General features: G+C 38.0%; 1 protein-coding gene across 4 annotated transcripts in view; it reads right to left on the bottom strand.

Annotated features, from left to right (window-relative positions):
- Positions 1-20,134, bottom strand: part of MTA3 (metastasis associated 1 family, member 3) — a 211,343-nt gene that overhangs the window by 140,542 nt on the left and 50,667 nt on the right. For all 4 annotated transcript variants that reach the window (XR_825501.1, XM_010842311.1, XM_010842310.1 and 1 more), the window contains exons 2-3: positions 18,806-18,873; positions 11,808-11,901 (exon numbers count right to left, since the gene is read on the bottom strand). Coding sequence is in view for 3 of the 4 variants with exons in the window: in XM_010842311.1 (XP_010840613.1) it covers positions 11,808-11,901; positions 18,806-18,873 (162 nt within the window). In the remaining variant the exon portion in view is untranslated. The remainder of the gene's footprint in view (positions 1-11,807; positions 11,902-18,805; positions 18,874-20,134) is intronic.

Genomic DNA, 20,134 nt, shown 5'->3' on the forward strand with positions numbered 1-20,134 from the left:
CATGACTAGATTAATAGATGAAGTATTGTAAAATCAAGTGATTTTTCTTTTATCAAATGATTTTAACATCTATTTATTTGGCTGCATTGAGATTTAGTTGCAGCACTCAAGATCCTCACTGATGCATGTGGGATCTTCATGGGCTTCTCTCTAGTTGCGGCGGCTAGGCTTAGTTGCCCCACAGCATGTGGGATCCCAGTTCTCCAACCAGGGATCAGGTCCACATCTCCCACTTTAGAAGAGGGATTCTTAACCACTGGACCATCAGGGAAGTTCCTCAAATGATTTATCTGCATCTTTCCATTGGTTATCCTTAAAAGTTATAACTAATATGAACTTCCTCAAAATTTTCTCAAAACTTTCTAAAAAAAGTTTTAGAAAGCTTTTACTTCTTCCCTGTTCTCAAAATGTCAGAATTTCGGAAGACTTTTATTTCTCTTTGCGATTTCTAATGTTTGAACAGTCTGGAATTTTATTCCTAAATTACTGATTTATATAATACTTATATGTTGAAAAATACCTTTATGTGGCAATTCATAGTTATTGAATTCTCAACTTTAAAAAACTTGCTCTTCTAGTATGTACTGAAGAAATCTGATCCTCATTCCTTCATTGATAACTTTCTCTATAAAAACTTTAGGATCCTCAATTTTTCTTCAGTGTTCTAAAATGAAGTATCTTTCATCCATTGAATCTAAAGATTCTTGCCCTTCTTCTCTAGGGAGGTGTGCTACTTTTTCTCTCATTTATTTTAATTACTTAAATCTAGTACTATTTATTATTCATTCACTATTTTATTTCAATAAGCATTTCAATTTCTCAAAACATTTCCTTATTCGGAATATTCTTTATAACTGTTTTTGTTTTACAAGGTTAATGTGTACATGAATACCATGTACACATACATATATTGAAATTCACACATTAATTTTATAAAACTTTATATTTGTTTCAAAGCTAGAGTTATATCCTACAAATTCATCTAAACTACTTAATTCAATTATATATTGTGCCATCTGTCCATGTTGATACACATAAATCTATGTATTCATTTAAATGGCTACAAGGCACTCCAGAATATAAACAAAGTTGATTTATTACTTAGTTCAATATCTTACTGCTGGACACTTATGCTTCTCTCTTTTGTTGTTGCTGTTGTTATTATCAAGGCACCCTTCTTTGGGCACTTGTCTATGATTAGTATGCAATGATAAAAACACTGAGCTTTAATTTGCCAGGTACTGCCAAATTCTCTTTTACCTTCTAGGTCAAGACAGTATCAATCCTAGCTGAATATAAATAATTTTAACTTTTTTACTGTTTGCAACTTTAATCTTTAATTTGGGGGAATTAGGGAAAACATTAAGAGTTTTTTGTTGTTTAATTTGTACATACTGAGTAACTTCCATGGTCCCAGTATTATGGTGAACATTAGTCAACAATGAGCTACAGCTTTTGTTTTATGAAAACGTGTTTAGTGCCATGGTTCCACCCCATAACCCAAGGACTCCTTTGGAAAGGGCGAGGTAGGTGGACAGCACTGCCACAGTGGGAGCAGTATTAACATTTCACAGACAGAAGACAAGGATGTTAGATATCCCATAGACATATAGGAATACAGCAAAGCACAGTCCATGATTCACATGACTTTGAAATGTCCCTCTGGACATTTTCTCTTTTTTTTGACATTTTAAAAAATATTTATTTATTTAGCCACGCTGGGTCTTAGCTGCAACAGGGAGAATCTTTTTTAGTTGTGGCATATGTAATTTTTATTTGTGGCATACAAACTCTTAGTTGCAGCCTGTGGGATCTAGTTCCCCAAGCAGGGATCAAACCCAGGTCCCCTGCACTGAGAGCTCAAAGTCTTAGGCACTGGACCACCATGGAAGTTCCCCTGTGTGAATTTATGTAAGTGAAAAACATGATTCTGTAATCTGAGACTAGAGCAAATTCCATTTTATGTATGTGCTTATTCACTCAGTCATGTCCAACTCTTTGAAACCCCATGGACTGTAACCCACCACGCACCTCTGTCCATGGGGATTTTCTCTAGGCAAGAATACTGGAGTGGGTTGTTATGCCGTCCTGCAGGGGATCTTCCCAACCCAGGTACCAAACCCACATCTCCCACAGTGCAGGCAGATTCTTTACCCTCTAAGCTAAAGGGAATATATGAAAACACAAAATATTTGAGGTATGGTTTTAATATAACTTACTTTTCCAGCAATGAAGCCGTCACGTAAAAAGAGGAAAGACTGTATTTCGTTTTGTTCAGAGCACACCAATAGTATCATTTTGAAAAATTTCAGCAAATATTAGAGTTCCTAGTACAAAATATCAATCTAATTTATAACTGCTGCATTGCTAGTAATTCTGTACAAACATTTCACAATTTTATTGTATCTTCCACGACTGTCATGCCTCAGCATTCAAACATACTAAAATACAGTATATATGATCCTATTACATTATAAAATATTCTTAGTACAAATTTTTTCTCTTTTTAGAGTTTAGAACATAATACTGAGTTTTAGTTTTCTTTTTACATTATATGTATAAGTTTTATGATCAATAAATTTCACTACAGAATAATAAAGAGGGCATTTTTTTCTGATGTGCTCAGCGTGGCCAAAAATCATTTGTAAGGAAGGAGTAAGGCACGGGGGCAAGATCTCTTCATTTAATCATTCTGTCAAAAGAAAGTGAAGTTTACTTAAAGAAAACTAATAATTCATTAAATACTTTTAGTAGGCAGTCATAAGCTTAGACATTGATTTTAAGCTGTCACTGAAAATACGCCATAACAGGAAAACCTATTATGAGCCTGTTCCAGTTACATCACTTATTGTTGAGTTACAAATCACCCCAAAACTTAATGGCACAAAACAACCATTTTCCTTCCCTCACATGTTCAGTGGGTGACAAATTCAGACAGGGCCCAAGCACAGAACTCTTGTCTTTGTTCACAGTGACTGGGACCTCCACACGAACTCAAATGGCTGGGGCTAGATCAGCTGGTGGCTCCTCCAGGCACGTGTGTGGCACCTGGGCTCAGACGGTCAACCATGGGACCTACAAATGGCCTCTCCTTTGTAGTCTATACAATGCAGACTCCATGGACTGACAGAATAATGGCTGAGTTCCAGCAGACATATCCTGAGAGCAAGCATTACAAGAAAACCAAGTAGAAGCTGCATGGCCTTCTATGACCTAGCCTTGAGAGGTACACAGCATTACTTCTACAACCTCATCCAGATCTAAGGGGAGAAGACATGGACTCCACCTATCAATGGAAGGAATGTCAAAGAAGCTAAGGACCATATTTTAAAACCACCACAGATTATTTTCAGCCAACTAAGATGCTAAATCAAAACAACTGGTAGCCTGGCTGTTCTTTAAATCTGTTCCCCTGTTAAATTCAAAGATACAAACACTTTTGGAGCAACTATAATGAACAAGACCCATGAACGCTGGAAAGATAACCAAAACCATGGTTTCAACGTTAAAAAACTTAACACTAAGCACTCAGAATGCACAAACTGTGTGCTAAGGCCAGGAAAGAAAGTTGGAAAGGACAGAACTCATGTATTCAAAACATCCAGTTTTGGTACTATGATGTAACAATCAATTGTGATTACTGGCTCTAAATCTTTTAAAAAGGTGTCAACTTTTTAATAAAATCCCATTTTAGTCCCCAAATTCTGTAAGACATTACACATTCTACATCTTTTTAATAACTCTGAATCATATACTTCATGAATCTTAAAAAACAAAGTTCCCAATACGCCCTCTGACACCAAAACATTTTGTAAGAGCATATGACTCAGACTAGGTGGTGATTAGAACTGGGTATAGAAGTCACCTCACCTTTCACCTTCAACACATCCTTACTGCCTAACAAAATCATATCCCATAGCGTCTTATTATTTAAAATATTAAGATTAATGTCAACTCTGCTTTCTGACTCTACTTATAATAACACAAAAGTGTCAGAAACATCAGTAAGTTGATAAACTTTATGAACAGGACTTAAAGTAGGCAGGATTCTCTCCAACAGCTAATTGTGGTTTTACAAATCTGAGTAAGAATAAAATCTTCCCATCTTCCTTCCTTTTCTCCTTCCACAAAGCTCCACACACGTGGGTGCTGGAGTGGAAAAGTAGTGGCGAACAGAACAAGCACTAGAAAACAAAAGAACTATCCTTATTTGAGCTATTTTTCCCTGTCCCAACTTCAGCCCAGAGTGAGTGACACAACTGAAAAGTTGGGAAGAAAACTCTAAGGAAGGAAGAGAGCTGCAAGTACAGAAAACACTTCACCCTTTTGCCTGTCAGGTTAAAAAGGAAAGTGACACAAAGTTTAATTTTCTAAAGCTTTACATTTTAAGAAACACAATACATAATAAGAATATGTCAAAAATATCTAAAATAAGTGAAAGAGTATGGATGAAATTCTTCATTTTCAAAGAATCCACCTGTCCTGAGAACCAGATCCATACCAAAATGGTATCACTCATTTAATGAGAAATTCCATTTCTTCTAGATTAAAGGAACAACCGCTGCTTTTAAAACTCAAAACTACATATGCCAGCTTCCAGTGAAATTACCTTAGAAAAGAAGAATCAGCAACAAGTACTCAAGGAGGATTTCTTTTGATTCTGAAGAATACACCACAAAATAGCACATTCTGTTAAATGTACAACAACCTAGGAACAGCACCACCCTCTCTAAGATCCATCCTTAATGCTCAGATTGTGGTCTCCAAGGCCATTTCCAAGTAAAAGCAATCAGGACTCTGGAGACAAAGGTTCGGGGCAAGAAGCATAAAAGATGACTCCAGGACAAACCAAAATAAGCCCCACTAGCTAAAGATAAGACAACCTGAGTGTCAATGAAGACAATTGATAATAAATATCAAATATGGACAAACGCACTCATGATGAAACTAAAAAAGTAAACTGGTGATCTTTGGAGAATGCCAGGAACCACTTTGTCCTGTGTGTTTAGTTGCTCAGTCGTGTCCAACTCTCTGCAACCCCATGGACTGTAGCCCACCAGACCCCTCAGTCCACAGGGATTCTCCAGGCATGAATACTGGAGTGGGCTGCCATGCCCTCCTCCAGGGGATCTTCCCAACCCAGGAATCGAATCTGGTCTCCTGCACTGCAAGTGGATTCTTTACCAGCTGAGCTACCAGGGAAGCCCAGGAACCACTTTACTATTTTTGAAAACTGGTAACTAAAAAGGGCAAAAACCTCATCAAGCATTTAAACTACCTTTCTTATAAGATCTAAACCAGAAGAACAACCTGATAGTTGACAGAGGGAATATTGCTCTTTATAGAAATATTCCACCCAACACATGAGGGAATGATAGTTTAAAACACATAATTTTTACAGCCTTGATAAATAAATGAATTAAAGTAATCATCAATCGGTCAATGATTTCAGTTCAGCTCAGTTCAGTCGCTCAGTGGTATCCGACTCTTTGCGACCACATGAATCGCAGCACGCCAGGCCTCCCTGTCCATCACCAACTCCCGGAGTTCACTCAGACTCACGTCCATCGAGTCAGTGATGCCATCCAGCCATCTCATCCTCTGTCGTCCCCTTCTCCTCCTGCCCCCAATCCCACCCAGCATCAGGGTCTTTTCCAATGAGTCAACTCTTCCCATGAGGTAGCAAAAGTATTACAGTTTCAGCTTTAGCATCAGTCCTTCCAAGAAACACCCAGGACTGATCTCCTTTAGAATGGACTGGTTGGATCTCCTTGCAGTCCAAGGGACTCTCAGGAGTCTTCTCCAACACCACAGTTCAAAAGCATCAATTCTTCGGTGCTCAGCCTTCTTCACAGTCCAACTTTCACATCCATACATGACCACTGGAAAAACCATAGCCTTGACTAGACGGACCTGTGTTGGCAAAGTAATGTCCTTGCTTTTTAATATGCTATCTAGGTTAGTCATAACTTTCCTTCCAAGGAGTAAGCGTCTTTTAATTTCATGGCTGCAGTCACCATCTGCAGTGATTTTGGTACCCAAAAAAATAAAGTCTGGCACTGTTTCTACTATTTCCCCATCGATTTCCCATGAAGTGATGGGACCATATGCCATGATCTTCGTTTTCTGAATGTTGAGCTTTAAGCCAACTTTTTCACTCTCCTCTTTCACTTTCATCAAGAGGCTTTTGAGTTCCTCTTCACTTTCTGCCATAAGGGTGGTGTCATCTGCATATCTGAGGTTATTGATATTTCGCCCAGCAATCTTGATTCCAGCTTGTGCTTCTTCCAGCCCAGCATTTCTCATGATGTACTCTGCATATAAGTTAAATAAGCAGGGTGACAATGTACAGCCTTGACGTACTCCTTTTCCTATTTGGAACCAGTCTGTTGTTCCATGTCCAGTTCTAACTGTTGCTTCCTGACCTGCATATAGGTTTCTCAAGACGCAGTTCAGGTGATCTGGTATTCTGATCTCTTTCAGAATTTTCTACAGTTTTTATATCTCCACAAAAAAACAAAATTAAAATTTCTTCATTTTTTGTTATAAAAGGCATTGGTAGGAAACTTTACAAAATCTGAGTAAGTTCATATATCATCATGCTGGTGTTAGGAAAGGGAATGTCCTCATTCTTAGAAGATACACACTGAGGTTAACTTTAGGGGTTAGGGGAAATATACCAATTTATTTTCAGACAATTCAAATATATTAATATGTACAGAGAATTAATGGGCTTCCTTGGTGGCTCAGTGGTAAAGAGTCCACCTGCCAATGCAGGAGGCACAGGTTCAATCCCTGGGTCAGGAAGATCCCCTGGAGAAAGAAATGGCAACCCACCCCAGTATTCTTGCCTAGGAAATCCCATGGACAGAGGAGCCTGGTGGACTACAGTCCATGGGGTCGCAAAGAGTCAGATATGACTTAGTGGCTAAACAATAAACAAGATAGAATAATGGAATAAATATAACAAAATTGTTAACGTTTGGAGAATCTGAGTGAAGGGCATATGGAATTCCTGATAATGTTTTTAATAGATTTTTTTGTAAATCTTAGATTATTTCAAAGTAAAATGTTATTAAAAAGAGACAGGCAACAATGTATTATAGACCTCATAAGAGAAGTACACAATGCTCCCCATGAAGTGATCTTTTACCCCACCCCCATGGGGTCGCTAGGAGTCGGACACGACTGAGCGACTTCACTTTCACTTTTCACTTTCATGCATTGGAGAAGGAAATGGCAACCCACTCCAGTGTTCTTGCCTGGAGAATCCCAGAGATGGGGGAGCCTGGTGGGCTGCCGTCTATGGGGTCGCACAGAGTCGGACACGACTGAAGCGACTTAGCAGCAGCAGCAGCCATTCCACAAAGAAAAAAAAAACAACCCTAGATTTTTGACCCTCTAGAATCTGGATCTAACTATCCACGTACAGGGAAACAAAGTAAAGGACACAACAGAGATGCAGTCAACAAACTCCCAGGCAAAGACAACTCAGCAGGATGAACCACCTGGTATCTTCAACAAATACTGAGATAGAATATGAAATAATATGTATCTATAGATTAAAAGATTTAAGGATGTCCCCATAAAAACTTGTACAGAAATGTTCATAACAGAATCATTCATAATTACCAGAAAGGAAACAATACAAATGCCCATCAACTGGTGACTAGATAAACAAAATGTAGTGCATCCACCCAATATGATATCACTTAGCTATAAACAGGTATGAAGTAATTCATACTATAAAATGGAAGAAACTTGAAAACATTATGCTAAGTAAAAAGCCAGACACAAAAAAAAACCACAAACTATATGATTCCATTTATAAGAAATGTCCAGAAAAAGGCAACTCTATACAGACAGAAAGTACATCAGCGGTTGCCAGTGATTGACAGAAAGGGAGAATAGGGAGTAACTGGCTTCTTTTTGGGGGTGATGGAAATGTGAAATTAGCAGTGGTGATGGCTATAAAGCGTTGAGAAAACCACTAAATTGTGCAATTTAAAAGCTTGTATTTTATGCTATATGAAGTATTTATCAATTATTAAAATGGATGAGAAAAAAAAAACTTAAGAGTCTTACCAACCAATCACCTTATTCGGATCCTAATGTAAACAAATTATAAAAATGAAAAAATACTGTAAAAGAAAAAACCAACTAGGTATTTGAGGATACCAATGTTTACAGAATCCTAAATGATCAATGGATGTTAAAACAAATGCACTGATGTTGGGCCAGAAACAAGATATTTACGCAGTTGCCAGGTGAAGTGAAAGTCACTCAGTCACATCCGACTCCGTGATCCCATGGACTATACAGTACATGGAATTCTCCAGGCCAGAATACTGGAGTGGGTAGCCTTTCCCTTCTCCAGAGGATCTTCCCAACCCAGGGATCAAACCCAGGTCTCCGGCACTGCAGGCAGATTCTTTACCAGCTGAGCCATAATGGAAGCCCAAGAATACTGGAGTGGGTAGCCTATCCCTTCTCCAGCGGATCTTCCTGACCCAGGAATCAAACTGGGGTTTCCTGCATTGTAGGCGAACTCTTTACCAACTGAGCTACCAGGGAAGCCCAGTTGCCAGGTACCTCCCCCAAAATAACTTACTGGATACAAAGGAATGCCACCTTAACCAAGTAATCAAACCTAATATCACCATTATGGATCGAGGACACATCACTACAGCATCCCTACAAAAAAAATACATAACCTAAATCTCATTATGAGGACACATTACACAAACACAAACTGAACCATATTCAACAAAATAACTGACCTACTTTCTTCAAAAATGTTAAGGTCAAAAAACACAGAGACTGAGGAACTAGTTCCATTATCAAGGATACACAACAATGAAACACAGTGTGTGACTCTGGATTTTATCCTAGACTAAGGTAAAAACGCATAGCTACTCATAACACTGTTGAGACATGAAATCTGAATAAGGACTGTGAATGAAGTAATAGTTTTGTTGTAAATACTAGTTTCCTGAGACCTTTACACTAAACTGTGGTTATGTAAAAGAATTCTAGTACATTTAGGAAAAACACTCTAAAGTCTCCACTTACTCTCAAATGGTTCAGGAAATATATATATATATATATATATATAAAGAATGATAAAATGTTAATTGCTGGATCTGGGTCAAGAGCATCCTGAAGCTCCTTGTATATTCTTGGCATTTCCTGAAAGTCTGGATGAGGCTGTATCTTTTAGAAATATATTCTGAAATATATACAGATAAAAAAGTAAGATTTCTCTGATGAGCCTCAAACTAATGGGACAAGTAAGGGTCTAGATGAATTCATTGGTCATGTATTAATAACTGTTAAAGCAGAATAATGGAAAACATCATGTGTATTATATCTGTACTTTTATGTTTGAAATTTTCTGCAATAAAAAGTTTTTAAAGAAGTTCACAATGAAAAAAAAAAAGTTCACAATGAAGTGGAAAAACTAAGATTCAGGAAAATTAAGTGGCATCCACATCCAGGTCTCTGTTTTTTCATATGACATTTTCTCCATTAATCCCTCCTTAAAAACCTCTTTATAAAGCATGAACTATTCAGGCAATTTTTATTCTCTTCATGTGAAGGTTTAGTCAATATCAAAACAAAAGTAAGTTGATACCTCTAACTCTATTGTACATGGATATACAGTTAACTTTGAGAATAAAAATCAATAAATAATGGAAGAAGACAGGTAAATGTAGATAGAAGTAATCCATCCAAACAGATGATCTACAAATCACTAAGGGGGAAAAACCGACATTTATTAAGCACCCATTATAAGTCATTCCTTGAGTCATCACATCATTGCTGGCATAATTTTTCCCTTAGCCTTTAATTTTTTTCCTTAAAGTATGCCATTTTAGATTTTTTTTTTTTTTAATATTTGGCCAGGCCATATGGCTGTGGGATCTTAGTCCCCACCAGGGATCGAAACTAGGCCATCAGTAATGAAAGCGCGGAGTCCTAACCACTGTACTGCCGGGGAATTCCCTCCTTTAATTTTTTCTTAACTGTGATAAAAATATAACTCAAAATGAGGTGATTTTTTTTCAACCTCATTTTACAAATAAGGAAAATGCAGATGAATGAGAAGTTAAGAATTTTTGCCAAGGCAGGCAGCAAGTAACCAACCAGAATCTGAACCCAGGTCTTGCTTTAATCTGCATGACTACTACTATGTAGTTTGACCGATTCTTAATTTTCTTAGATTTTCATTTCTATGAGCCAATATAAAGAGCCTAATCAATTCTGAAAAACCTGATTTTCTATTTACAAGCCTAAAATAGACAGCTCCAAAAGGCAGCCATGCTGAGACCCCCACAAGCGGTCAGCGGACTCCCTGACAATCTTGACACCTCACTACCTTTGCAATGACAAATTACATTAGAAGCCAAACTAAATCCAAAAGTACATCAGTGAGACAGTTTATGTTTCTTAACGTTATGTTATAAATGGTGAATAAAATCCAAATAGTTTTGCATGCTTTAATGCCATGTTGAATTTCTAGATTTCAGCTACAGATAAATAACTGATTAATACATCATTTTAAAAAGTAATACTCTGATCTCATACATGAGGAACAAATACAACTGCCCTGCATCTGTCAATATATAATTTGTAAATACTACAGAATAATCCATATCATAATTAACACTTTTTCTACAAAAATGGAAAGAAATTTTAAAAAAATATATAAAACTAAAAAATAAATAAATAAAAATAAAAATATATAAAACTACAGCAGAAAATATAGTAGGAATTTAACTTACAGACAACCAAACTGCTTGGTTAAATTGGCAACACAGTGGGGAAATCTCAGGCAGACAGAGAACCAACCTGTCTGCACAACAGCCTCCTTTCCCCCATTACCAAAACACTTCACAAGCTTGGGGATCCCCAAGACCAGAGTCTGACACATCACAGTATTAAACTGAAAAATACACATACATATAGAGAAGGGAATGGCAACCCACTCCAGTATTCTTGCCTGGAGAATCCCATGGACAAAGCAGCCTGGTGGGCTACAGTCCATGAGGTTGCAGAGTCAGACATGACTGAGCGACTAACACACGCACATACCTGACCTCATTACATGTTTTGTAGGATGAAAACGGCTTTTAAGACAAAGTACTTAAACTACTTTACTTCTTTTTTAAAATTTAAATCACTTTTTTATTGATCCTTTGTTGCTTTAAAAAAAAAGGGGGTGGGGTGCTAGGATGTGTCAAAGCTGTTGACCGGGAGGAAAGAGCACACAATGACAATTAAACTGCAAAGAAATACTCAGAGTTGCTACCTTCAAGAATTTTCCATTATCTATCACCTTGCACTTCTTTCTTTAGCAAACTTTTTTTTCCCACACATACCTACTACTACAAACATATAATAAAACTCAGAATTTTACAAACTGTAAATATAACCCAGCTGTTTCAGAGAGGAGGGGAAAAAGTCCTCCAAAATACCAGTGAAGTATTAATTTCCTCATATTCAAAACTTCAAACCACCGTGAAAAACGGGAGATGACAAAACACTGCCCTGATTGTCTGCTAAAGCCTATTTACAAAGACTTCTATTTCAACCTTTTGACTAATTAATAAATATATGTTGCATCCTAAAAATATACATACTAAAACCAAGAGCCACCCAAAAATCCTACTCCCATCTAAACTAAGAGGAAAACAAATGGGAAACTAAAAAGTTATAGGTAACACAGTATTTTTCCTAATATCACAAAAAAAAAGAGACTCAAAACACATTTTAAGTTTTTTCCAAGAAAAAGGCAATTAACTTACTAGCATGCTTGTCTGCAAGCATTATAAGCGTGTTGGAAATATCTCGTCGTCTATAAAAGCACACTACTTTTGCTTCCACGTTGCCAGTTGCAGTCTAAGAAATAAGAAAAATAAAAGTCATCTGGACTGAATATTAGACTCAAGTAGTTTATAAAACAAAACTAGAGACAGCACAATTATAAGATCACTCTCACTTACTATGCCAACCACAGCTGCAGGATAGAGAGCTAAAAAATTCAAATAAGGACTAGCAACATTTGTAAAAGTTCCAAGTGAAACTGAAATGTCAAACATAAAATAACTCACTGGCATCAATTAAACTAAAGTGATCAGACAGCTTTAATGACTAAAGCCAGACATAGTTAACTCTGATTAGCCTTAAGAAACTAATCCCCCAAATTTAAAAAGCCACTATGTAACTTAAAACATTTAAATATAAGTCCTCCAAACCCTCTCCCAGAGGCACAGACTAAGTGCAAAGTCATCCAGTCCCTCCTCATAAACACCCCCACGTTCGACGGATGGTGATACTCTGCAGGTACAGGGCAGGTCAACAGATGAGGTGGACCAGAGAGCTTGGGAAAGCATTCTCAGCTCAAGGGAATCTATGAACCCATAATGCTCAATATTCTTGGTCTACCTTCACATACGAAAGTATTAAAAGCCTTGAGTTATGAACACTGAAGCGCTTATTTCTTTTTGACTACAGTCTAGAATGCAATCAATATTCAGTTAGGCTGTAATTTACTGCAGCTGGGGCCCAGGCTCCTACCCTCCTATTCTTTATGAATTCTGAGAGCTTTCAAAGTCAATCGTTCACTACAAAGTTCACTGTAAAAACACATAGATTACAATAAAACGCTCTTGTGACTTCCAATTTCAAACAAATTTGAGAACAAATTTTCAGAATTTCTCTGGGCTTACTGATATACTAAGACACAAAGAAATAAGAATATGTATGTGCTGCAGTAAATGTGTCAATTTTATGAAGTGCAGCAGCAGTATTCTAGAGTGAAGAATAGTCTTGTAGAAATATTGCCCCTTAAAATTGAAATCATATTAAATCCTAACCAAAGTGCTTCTATAATTCACAATATTGTGATCAAATACATCCTCCAGAAGCAATGATCCCACAGTCTGCCAAATAAACAGGCCAATATTTCAATATAAATAAAATCTATCAATGACTTCAATTACCCATGCTTTATCATTTTTTCTCTTCTTGAGACAAAAGCATATTAAAAACCTAAAGCAAGAGTTTTAAGATATACATGTTTTTTTCTGCCTCACTGATGAGTTCCTTCAACAAGGATACTCTATAAAGCCAATTAAATTCTTATTTAAACCCGCTTGTGGTAGACAGGCATAGTTCAAAACAAATATTGTCTCCTGAATCATGTACACACTTGGCTATTAGGCAGTTTACAGCTACAGTATTCCTCTTCTCTATTATACGCACATGTGCATGCGTGTACACACACACACACACCCTTCAAGTATTCCTCTGAAGTTGAACTACTGAAAGTGCAGTCTAAGGCCCAGTACACAACTGTTACTGTGTAACAGAAATCAGAACAGAAATTAAGTGTATTATAGTATTTGAGAGTTAATTTCCTATCTCTTGAATCTAATAACAAAAAATGGGGCCTGCATTTTTATAAGCCTACTTTAAATTTCATTTTTCTACTCTCATTTAAATTTTACCAAAGCAGCCTAAGATATTGAAGATTTTTAAAACTCCTCCACCACAGATAATTTAAGAAGCACAGCTCTGAAGACCAAGGCTAAAAGCTGTGTGTATACACAGTCACCAAAGCTCTTTTGCCCTCTTCTTGTGCCTCACTCAGCATGTGCTAAGCACTGGGGACGCCCACCCTCTGCACAGTGCCCACCCTCATGGAGCCTCCACTCCAGCAGAGATGCCTGTTCACATGTCACCTCCTCTCCAACCTTCCAAAGCCCAGCGGGCATCATGTCCCTAGCCCAGAAACCTTCACCGGTTCCCCATAACTTAAGTATAAAAGTAGAATATTCCTGACAAATTACCAACACTATTTTCCTTTACTCCTTTCTTTTCCCCTCCAGGCTCCATTTCTTATTCCTGGAGGCAGGAAGTAAGGAAAAAGCAGAAAAAGTTTTTTCCTAGGGAAAAAGCAGAAAAAGTTTCGAGGAGGAGGAAAGGGGTACAGGGTCCTTAGTTGGCTAGAAAAGAAGAAAAGTCCAATAGGTGGAGCCTGGAGGACAGAGTAGTCTAAGAAAAAAGAAAGACCTGCACAAACCCCCAGGTGGGAAAAGTGGAGACAGGTATAAAGAACATACAATGAACAGCAATGTACTATGTCCTTTTCTCCACTTAGGTTGCAGCCTCTTAAATCTCTATTCTGTCAAACATGGTTAGAAAAACATCCTCCAGCAATAAGGGGCCTTGAGTCCACCTCATACTCATGTCCATTTCTATTCTCAACTTAAGAAAGTAAAAAACAAAATAACCAAACACTTTCCAACATGGAAAGTCCACAGTCTGCTTCAACTAGAACAAATGGAAAGGAACTTTCTTTTCCCAATTTCTCTCCTTATTCCCAACAAATCCTAAACGTCAGAAGGGGCCTTAATTTGGGTTCCATCAAAAGGGCTTTGAGGGGATCTCCTGAAATTATCTGTAAAATCTTACATGTGCAAATATAGATTGGGATGGGGGACAAGATTAGAGGCTCAAAGAAGTTAGTGGCTCCCTTCTCCCCACCAAAAATAAAAAAGACCCTAAACATTAAAATAAATCTCAGGGCAAGCTGGATGGCTAACAAAATACACAAAATATGAAGATACACACAAATTATACATAATATACCCAAAAAATATATCTATAGCAAATAACATCAAATTTACCCACAAGCATAATTTCCAAAACTTCCTGAGACTGAACCTTCATTATTACAGGCACAAAGCTTTCTTTCAACATGTGTGCAGACTGAATCTTTAGAAGAGCAACACCCAAACTAGAGTGACTAAATAAAATTTTCCCAAAAGCTGTTTTCTATTTTAACTTTATAGTCTTCCTCCAAAAGATCATCACCAGTCTATCTGAGTATAACTTAGAGAAGAGGAAACGAGGGAATATAAGATAACAATGTTGAACTGTTTTCATCAACCCATTATTTAGTTTTGCAACTGAAAGTTCTGGTGGGGGGGGAACAACTGAGACAAAAATCTATTCTTTAATCCAAAAAGAGAAAATACTTAGTTCTGCTTTTTAACTGACAAGTAACATTTCAAATAAGATTTTTTAAAAAAGGAACTTTCAACCTATAAAAGTGAATTTTGTATAAAAATAGTGACAAACCCTTATCCTAAGAATTTTGTTAAAAAAAAAAATTATATTTCTTTCTCATTTTTTTCCTTTGGTCATGCTGTACAGCTTGCAGGATCTTAAGTTCCCAGAGCAGGGACTGAACCTGGGGCCCAGCAGGGAAAGCACCAAGTTTTAACCACTGGACCACCAGAGAATCCTAAAACACATTCTACCTAATTAGAAGAAAGTTAATAAAATAGGTTAATGTTCTTTCTCTTAGTTTATCAATTAGAATGTATCAAGCATTCTTAAATTCATTATTTGGATTTTTCCAATCATGTTAAATTGCCCCACTTGGCCAACTTGATCTCTGACCCACTCCGGGCATTTCTGGAACTCTTATGGCCCCGATGCCAAGACTACCTCCTTCTCATCCTTTAAGCTTCAATTTCAATGTCCTTAAAGTCCAATCCCTATTCCAAGGAAGCAATCTGTTATTCTGTCAAGACTCTTGCTTATTTCCTTTGTAGAAATTAACACCGTTTATAATAATTTTCTTTATACCTGTTCATTCATCTTCTTCTGTGTCTCCCTCATGAGAACGTAGACCTGTGTGGGCCTACACACTACGTACACCAAAGACTACGTCCATAGCAAAGACTATGCCCATATTGGTCGCTGTAGTATCTCTAAGCCTAGCATGGTACCTGCTATATAATAAAAACTCAAGAAATATTTAATGAATTACTTAAAATGAAATCTCTCTTTCACACCCCTTCAGAAATAAAGATCCTATGTAAATATCTAATAATTAACTAGTCAATCACAGTTCCTTTTAATCAATACTCCATCCACTCAGATTGCCATTCTCTGAAATTATAGAGAATCTCATCTTTCACAATTCGGTGACCCCTAGTCCCCTAAAGACTGTTAGTATATTAATGACTTCCTGTGAAAGCAGAGGGATAGGGAGAAGGTGAGGATGTGGAGGAGGGGAGGGACTTTCAAAGTAAACAGTAATATAATGATGGAGTCGGAAATAATCCAGATTCTAGCTAAATGTGTAACCCAAACATTTAAGTTGCTTAACCACAGGGTGCTTCCCAACAATCCATGATGCATCTGCTTTAAAAGTTTAAGGTACTGTGAGGCTCAAAAGGTGACAAACTTGAATCCCTAGATTATATGCTTCCAGAGCACCATGCTCTGATGTTTGTAAATTTAGCACAGATGCAATTTTCCTTCTGCTTGTGGAATTATTTGGCTGATGTCCATCTTCACTACTAGACCTATCTCGTTCATTCTTCAGTTCCTAAAAGTGGTGTCTAAAAGTACCTGGCAGGTAGCAGGCTCTTAGAAATATTTGTAAAATGAATGAACCAAAGTACTTGTAACCAGTAAAGCCATGTACAAGTATTAACATCAGACATCTGAGAAATTCACTAATTCAAGAAATATTTACTGAATGCCTTAACTATGTGCCAGCCAGTATTCTAAAGCACTTAGGATCCATTAGTGAATAGAAAAGATCACTACACAGCTAGGGCTTTCATTCTAGTTTGCAAAATCAGGCAATGAAAATACAGGGACACCTCATTTTACTGCACTTGGGCTCACTCAACTTCACAGATACTGTGTTTCTTTACAAACTGATGGGTCAAGCAAGTCTATCAGTGCAGTCTATCAGTGCCATTTTTCCAACAGCATTTGTTCATTTAGTGTCTGTCACATTTTGGTAAATCTTGCAACATTTCAAACTTTTTTATTATTATGACCCATTTGTAATGGTGACCTTTAATATATGTTATGAGTCACTAAAGACTCAGATGACAGCTAGCATTTCTTTTAGCAGGAAAGTATTTCTCAATGAGGCACACACAACTTTTTCTTTTTTTTGGCTGCACTGGGTCTCGGTCGCTGCACGTGGCGATCTTTAGCTGTAGCATGAGAACTCTTAGTTGTGGCATGTGGGATCATCCCTAGACCAGGGATCAAACCTGGGCCCCCTACACTGGGGACCTCAAAGTCAGCCACTGGACCACCAGGGAAATCCCTGCATGCACATCATTTTATACACATAAAAGACTACAGTATGGTATAAACCGAACTTTTATATGTACTGGGAAACTACAAAATTTATGTCACTTGCTTTACTGCAATATCTGCCTTACTGCAGTGGTCTGAACTGAACCCACAATATCTCAAGGCATGTCTATAAACACATAAAGTATATTTGATGGTGATAAATGATATGGAGGAAAAAGCAAGGCACAGGGAACTGGAAACAACGAGACAGTACTAAGGTGAGTGCCTATGAGAAAGAGCCGAGATGGCCCAGTGGTTAGGACTCTTTTCACTGCCAAGGCCTTGGATTCAATCCCCAATCCGGTACTAAGATCCCACAACACGCACACAGCGTGGCCATAAAAAAACAGTATTAGTCAAGAAAGAGTTTACTCCACTTAGAGCCAAATGAACAAAGCAAGGAGCCGCCAGAGAATACCAATCTCACAGGCCAATATTTTTCTTTGAATCCTAGTTAACTTTCTAAATAAACTGATACCGTAAACAGGGTGGAATTGCCTAAATTCTTTATTAAGCCTTTTATTTAAAAATTTTTTTTTTTTAATTTTTAGCGGCACTGCGTGGCTTACAGGATCTTTCCTCCCAGACCAGGGATGGAACCTGGGCTGTGGCAGTGAAAGCGCTGAGCCCGAACCACTGGAATACAAAGGAATTTCCTGGAATTGCCTAAATTCTTATACCTTACATCAATAACATAAAAGAGAAGCACTTCGGGAAGACATCTCAACAGTTTCCACCCACAGACTGACCTAACCCTGCAGCCATTTGCTTCATTTGGTGGTTGGTGGTCTCAAATTCTACAGAAGTTTTTAAAATGCAACATCGCCAGGGTATCCCCAAAAGTAAACCAGGATGTCCAAGCTCATAAGTCAAGCATGCCCTTGGCCAGACCGGGCTTCCAGGGACTCAGAACTGGACCAGTCTCCAGATGGTATTTTGGGAGACAAGTATAAGCTAGACAGCCCCCAAACATTTTGATCGCAAGAATCCTCACCAGCTACACAGGTAACTCTCAAAACCATCAGAAATTTATGGTCAGGTCGCTTATGACTATTCAAGTGCCTCCGATGTAAAAGCTGAACTATTGCCAACAGTCATTAAGCTGCTGCTGTCCTGGACACCCTCGATCATGGACAAAACAATGGGTAAGTTTTATTTATTCTGGCCTACAGTACCAAAAAAGCCACTTTATAATTATACCAATACTGTATTCTTATTAGTTAGCCTAGTCTAGAATTTTACAAATTCCCTTAAATATTATATTTCCTAACTTCTTCCTTCTCAAGCTGAAAGAGTAAAAAATTAATTCACTAAAAAGGGAGAAACACAAATTATGACTTCAAATATAAAAAGAGACTGAGTTACTGGAGTGGCCTGCTCGGAGAAACTCCAAGCAATTTAAAGAAATCTGCAGATGTTACATATTCAATATCAATATTTAATATCAGAAGTAATTCTAAAAAGCGAAATATTCAGAATCCTGCATAATTCTCTAATCTGGAATCCATACTTTCAAAGAGTCTGGAACTGCAAGTAAAATCACCTCTTATGCCCTTTACCCACTTATCCTTCAGTGGGAATCAAATATTTCTTAATATTAGAATCAAGAACACTCAGTGTATACCTTGTTGAGTTCTTCTATCCTTCTGATGAGGTACGGATTGCTTGAGGAATTCTCAAAGTACACATAATCTGTAAGTAAAGGAAGTACAGAGCTTAATCTTTTCAACAGAAAGTTCACATGTGCCAATCTGTGACTTTTTATATTAGGTAATTCACATTCAAAATGAAGCACGCCCATAATTCATTCCCTGGTAAAAGCAAACTTAGTAATGCAAACTTAATATATTCCCTCATGTGCCTACCATTCACAGATCCTTATTTTCCTGGCATTTTCACTTCCATTAATGTTTTATTCAAGTTCTCCTTGAATGTGGAGACTCTTGTCCCACATGTGTCAAATTTTTAATAATAAACAAAAAGACACCTCTTATCATTTAGTCAGGGCTGACTAAACACGTGTCTTTCATACTGTAACTGCTTCCACATCTTTTCACTCCAATCCATTTGCCCTGGAGTATGCTTCTCACATAAAACTATTGACCTAAGACAAATTCAGAGCATCTTGAAAGGCTTCACAGCCCAAAGTACATTTCAATCACCAACTTGAAAAAAAAAAATCAGGTGAGCAGAGCAGAAGCACACGACCAACTTTTTCACAGCTCCATCTAAGAGGATGGGGGCGGGGAGAACGGAGACAGGTCACTTTTTGAGAGGCAGAGCTCTCTGGAGGTGATATCGGTTTTTTTTAATACCTCATTTACCAAATTTAATCTAGACTCCTTTAGGGTCTTGTTATAATGATTGCTGCAGCCTGTCAACAAAAAGGATAAAAATTTTCAAATGTGGTTTTTCCTGTCATCTAATAGGCTCACTGGAAACTCCCCACTGTGTGTTTATTTGAGAGGCTGGGCTGTATTGTCTATCTTAGTGGCTCTTTCCCTTCTCCCTTCTACAAAGTGGCCTCATTTAGCCAGGCCATTCCCACCACCATCCATCAAGAAGCTCGGCTAATGAGCAGAAGAGCACGTCTCACACACAAACACGCCACTTATCTGAATTATTATTTCACCAGGAAAGAGACAGGAGGGCGTCGTGAGTAGGGAGAAAGTTTGTTTGACCTTATTTCTCTCTTCTGCAGAAGGCTGCGAAGGAGGCAGACAGTAGAGCGAACGTCCAGGCAGAGCTCAACTCCCCAGACCAGGCTGCGGTGCCCTGGCCCCTCTAAGCCCCATTATTGTGGGAGAGGGGAGCGGGGCGGGGAGGAACCGGACAAGAAACCGAAGGGAGAGTGACGACGGAGAGGTGTAGGGCCCTGTCCCCGCAAACAGGCCTATCCAGCTGTGCCCCTGGCTGGGCCCCCATCGCCCCCACCCACACCCCCAAGGAAGGG

This window comes from Bison bison, unplaced genomic scaffold, assembly GCF_000754665.1.
Source record: "Bison bison bison isolate TAMUID 2011002044 unplaced genomic scaffold, Bison_UMD1.0 scf7180017864177, whole genome shotgun sequence".
In the NCBI taxonomy this organism is placed as follows: Eukaryota; Metazoa; Chordata; class Mammalia; order Artiodactyla; family Bovidae; genus Bison; species Bison bison.